Genomic DNA, 5,491 nt, shown 5'->3' with positions numbered 1-5,491 from the left:
TATATATATATATATATATATTTGTAGGAGCAATTTTTTGTTTGATTTTCCAATATCCTGGTCTTCACACTCGTGTAGGAAGTGGTATAGGGATTAGATAGCTTGTTGACAAGAAAATTGTAAGGGAGCAATTTGAGTTCTTAACTCAAGTGATGGATGAACTTAGGCGTAAAAAGCCCAATATAATGAATTTGTAGAGAGCGAGTTGGAAAACTGGGCTTTAATGAGTTAGACAACAAGTAAAGTGGATTCAAATGACAAGAAAATGAAGATAGACTGATTTAAACTAAATGAAATCATCCTCGGCATAGTTTGAGGAGATCAGTTCATATATATATATATATATATTTCTCTTAAGTTTGATTATAAATTCAACTCTTGATTGCTATAGTGTTTTTTTCTTAATTTCTTGATCCCCCTTCTCTCATTGTCTCATTCTTCTTTTATACTCTCTTTCCCTTTCATCTTTACCCTCCACGTACAGGCTAGATGGTTGGTGTTGGTACTTGTCTCATCAGTACCTTCCTGAAGTTTTTGTGTAGTAGCTGTAAGGCTGAAAACCACTGTTCAAGTATTACCTCCACATTAATGCGGTCAGAGAGTTAGCTGCAGAGTATTCAATGCGGTGGTAGCAGCTTTCTCCTTAAATATTTTAGGACTCCCCCCTGCTCTATGTTTCTGTAATGCTTATCCGTACCAATAGAATTTCTTGGAATATTCCCTTGAACGGCAGACCACCTTTTTGGACTTCGACTTTGGTTAGCCAAGGAGGCATTCATCCTCGGCCGACCCTCCTAGGCCTTTATGATCAAAACTAACTTCTTTATTTAGTAACATAGACTCCCCTGACAATGTTTACTTCTCCTTGGATGACTTCACATCTTAGGATTGGCCTCCAGTCCCAATATATTCATAGATAATGAGCTCTTGGGCCCAATACCCCTACAACAATAAAATTAAAACAAAGAAAAAGTTTTATATCAATTAGTATACTCAATGGAGACATGGTCATTGATTTTACTAGTTGCGATAGATACCATTGAAATGGAAAAAAGAAAAAAGAAAAAAAGAAAAGAGAACAAAGCAAAAACAAAAACAAAAAGCATTAGCAATGACCATTGTAAAAAAAACAATTACACCATAAAATGGGAAATAGAAGTACGAATGATTCTTTTAAAAAACACCCTATAACTGTGTTTGAAAAAAAATGCTATTATAGACCTGTTGGACCTATAGTCATGGTGTATAGGTCACGCCTAAAAACGTGGCTATAGACCAAATGGACCTATTGCCACGTTTTTAGGAGCTACAACTACGTTTTGAAAATGCAGCTGTAGACCAATTTTTTTGTAATGCACCAATATATATTCAAGACTATTAAGAATGAAAAAATTATGCATCAATTTCAAAATATGAAAAATTATTGAAGGCAATTGAATAAATTAAGGCAAAAACACCATTTTGGTCCATACATTTTGGTAGCAGTCAATTTGGTCTCTCTTATTTTCAATTTCAATCAATTTGGTCTCTACCGTTAACTCACTAATGGAAAATGCCTATGTGGCAAACAGTTTGTATTGTTGGTGTATCTAATATTAAAATATTTAATAAAATGCTGACATGGCTTAATTTTAGTAGCCACATCAGTGCATAAATGAAAAAGGAAGCCAGGTCAACTTTTAGAAAATAATTTTATTTTCTTTACCAAACTTTTTCCTTTCTCTATTTTATTTTCTTTTAATTTTCTTTTCCATTTCTTCAATCATTTGTTGTTCAGAAAAGATTCATTCATCATTGTTCTTGGTAAGTTAAATTAGGATTAGAATGGATCACAAAGAGAAGCCATGTCCAACGGCAAACATTTGGTAAAATCCTTTTCTTCTAGAAACAAATTATAAAAGAACATTTCAAGCGAATCCATTATCCATCTACCTGTTTTGCATACACAACAATAAAACCCAATTCAAGCAAATCCACCATCCCTGTCCCATTTTGCAGATCTAAACCCATTTTATAGGTCACACGGGGTGAAGGCATCTCAGAGAATACGAGAGAGAGAAGCATCGGCCTCCCAACAAAGGTCATTGCTGCATGCGCATCTGCCTCTTTCTATCCTCTAATCTCCATGTGGCTTTTATCTCTTCCCCTCTCCTTAAATAAACCCTCAATTCTCACAATCGAACTAAAATCTAACCCTGTTCTCACTCAATCCGATTCTTTCCAAACCCAAAGCTCTTGTTCTTTGTCACTCACATGAGTTTCCAAGATTTATGATGGAGGAGATTTTTGGGTGTTGCGGTGGACTTGGTTGGCCAAAGATTGGTGGTGGTGGTGGTGGTTTTTTTTTTTTTTTGCCATCTAAGCGTTGATGTGGCGACTAAAATTCAGATTTTATTTAATATTTTAATATTAGATATGCCAACAATGCAAACTGTTTGCCACATAGGTATTTTTTGTTAGTGAGTTAACGGTAAGGATCAAATTGACTACAAATTGAAAATGACAGAGACCAAATTGATTGCTACTAAAATGTAGGGACTAAATTAACTATGACCTCAAAATGTAGAGATCAAAATGGTGTTTTCGCCATAATTTAACTATGTAGGAATAAAATAAATTATATTTTACATTTATATTATATTTTGTACGATAATTACATATTTATTTGTTATTTTATTCTAAATATTGACCTGCACTTAGAAGAAGAAGTAGAAAAGGAATAAGCAAAGTGATAATTTCATTCTTCGATTAATATTTTTAAAATTAAATTGGTCTTTTAAAACAATTAGTATGAAAACAATTGCAAGTAAATCTTTGCTCACGAGTCACGAGGACTATCGTAAGAAACAATTTATTTTTTATCTGAGTCAAGAATTATTTACCTTTTTGTAATTGGTGAGTTGTAATTAATAAAGTAAAAAAAAAAATGCTAATACATCTCTTGAACTTTAAGATAGTGGTCATAACATCCCCTAAACATTTTTTTTTTTTTTAGAATAATTTCACAAACGTCATGCAACCATGCGGTGCCTCTAAGACATGCTACTATCAATCTATCATTGCTTATGGTTATGACAAAATCACCCTGACCCATTTGACCCTCAATGAGGCAACAATGAGACACCTATGTTCCAACCCCATCCCATCCCATTACCATCTTCGCCTTCATTCTCAATCAAGAATAAACTAGTACATGGTAATGAATAACCAAAAAAAAAGAAAAAGGATCGTAATGTGCTTGTGGGCTCAATAATAAACTAATTTGAATCAATTACTTGACTAAAATATTATTTCCTTAGCCAAAAATTTTTTTAATTATTATTCTCCTACCATGATTTATTCCACGTCTTGCGACGACCATGGAGTGAATTTTTTCTTGACTTCCCACAAGAATATTTGAATTTCATCTTCTTTTCTTCTATCACAAATTGGGGGTGATGGAACACATAGTGAAGCTTCTTCCTCTATCTTGATAAGCTTTTGTCACCCATATTAATACTAAAACCACCATGAAAATGGAAAGAGATAGCATTGATGACCATAACAATCGAATTGAATTGCTAAATGGCTTGCATTGATGTGAAACAACATCAGAAAATCTGTCCTTCACAAAAGTGCATTCTACCAAGCTCTGCACATCTGGATATACATCTAGCAAAGATTGGACAGAATAACTATAAGCCGAGATCATGTTGAAAGAGCCCTCAGGAAGAAGTTTTCCTTTGCTTTGACATTCTTTACTCGAGTTCTGTTTGTAACAGGTGAATTCAGCAAGAATCTACACAAGTACACACGATTTTGCAGCCAATAGTCAGCTTTTATATATACCTAAAACTTAAAAATGTTATTAGAAATACGTAGTTAAATAATTAAATTTATCATTTCTCAATAACTTAAACTTTTAAAAGAATCGGTAATTTAACAATAGCTACAAATTACTTTTATAGCCTTGCCACATATAACGCTAACTTCAAATTACCGACTTTTTTCTTATTTTTATATCTTATCTAAGTTAGAATGAAGATGGCAAAATGTCTTCACCAGCTTCATCCTGTCCTCTGGTTTTTCCATCCTAAATGGCAAACATGATAGGGGTAGATTTTGCATGTGCTATCTCTTCCAACCAGAGAGCATATATAAATATACATCATCCACATTCCTCTCTCTCTCTAGTTATTGACATTCTCCCCTTCTTCCCTACTTATTTGTCATATCTCGTCTCCTTTATAAAAGTTTCTCTCCCTTTTATTTTATTTTTTTTAAGTTGTGTAAAATTTAACTGATGACCCCCAAAATGTTCTTAACATATGACAGTTAAATTTTTTTTTCTTCTTATTATTATGTATAAAAATTTACTACATTTTAAAATATATATATATATATATATAACAGTTATGTATAAAATTTTACAACATTTATGTAAATGACTAATGCATCATTTTTTCCTACTTATTACTCTTATACCATTACCATACTTACACAACTCATTTATTTTCCTAAATCATTCATTTTTTCTCATTAAAGATTGCAAAATACCTCGAGGCTCGCACGATTCTCACCTATGCAAGTTTTTTCTGTCCTAAAAGGGGACATGACATCCACAATCTTACTCTATCTAATCCTGTTGTTTTCCTTAATAATAAAACACACAATTTTTTTTTTTTTGTTAGTATGACTTGCTTACTTTTGGTAAGTCTCCTACTTGAATAGCATCTTTGGGGCAGCTATACGGCAGGTAGCTGTAGTCAGGTGCTCCCGAGAAAGGTTGACAGACCAATTTAAATCCACTATCTAATCCCAACATCTTGTAATACTCTGATATTTTAGAATTCAACTGCAACACAAAGATATAGAACCACTTGTTACACATAATGACATAACAATTCAACTCTTTGCATGTATGCAAGTATAGTTTGACCAATTTAGTACCCGATCTATAAAAGTATGGATGTTGTTGCCAATTTCAACCAAAAGTTTTTGTGAGAACGAGGTACTCTTGCATGGTAGTAATGAGCTCAGACTACTATTGTGGGGGTCCTGTTCAAAACCTACAAAAGCTGAACATGTGTCCTTTCCAAAACTGCGTTTCAACAAGTAAATTTGATGACCACCGTGAATAAGAAAGCCAATGTTGCGACAGTATATTAAAATTAGATGTTATCCTTAATTCTCAAAGAGGAGCGAGGAGAGGTTTTACTCACTTGTGAAGGAAGAAATCGATGCCAGTTAACACCCAGCAGAGAGTTGTTAAAATCCAGCAGCAGAAAATTATACTGAAATGAAAGCAGAGCATGTGGGTGAAAGAGAGAGACCTTAAACAAATTAAATTGGTTTAAATTTAATTTTACTCACGCTATAAATCCGGGGTGCCAATGCAACGAGAGCAGAACTGAGCCAAAGCAGCAATCCATTAGTCTAACCAAGTTGGTTTTCTATACATCTTTGTTAGAATCAACCAGATTCAAAAGTATGTAAACCATAGAAAAAAAAT

General features: G+C 33.4%; 1 protein-coding gene across 1 annotated transcript; it reads right to left on the bottom strand.

Moving 5' to 3' along the window:
* Positions 1 to 3,040: 3,040 nt before the first annotated feature.
* LOC136061057 (uncharacterized) lies at positions 3,041 to 5,454 on the bottom strand. The gene is made up of 5 exons (XM_065769745.1): positions 5,353 to 5,454; positions 5,202 to 5,273; positions 4,930 to 5,080; positions 4,685 to 4,834; positions 3,041 to 3,778 (listed from the first exon to the last, which is right to left on the bottom strand). The coding sequence occupies exons 1-5, from the start codon at positions 5,409 to 5,411 to the stop codon at positions 3,422 to 3,424; spliced, it is 789 nt and encodes a 262-aa protein (XP_065625817.1). The 5' UTR covers positions 5,412 to 5,454; the 3' UTR covers positions 3,041 to 3,421.
* Between the last annotated feature and the right edge of the window lie 37 nt (positions 5,455 to 5,491).

This window comes from Quercus suber, unplaced genomic scaffold, assembly GCF_002906115.3.
Source record: "Quercus suber isolate HL8 unplaced genomic scaffold, Cork oak 2.0 scaffold_1328, whole genome shotgun sequence".
Classification (NCBI taxonomy): Eukaryota; Viridiplantae; Streptophyta; class Magnoliopsida; order Fagales; family Fagaceae; genus Quercus; species Quercus suber.
Note: the sequence above shows the minus strand (reverse complement) of the source record. Positions and strands in the feature narration are given on the sequence as shown.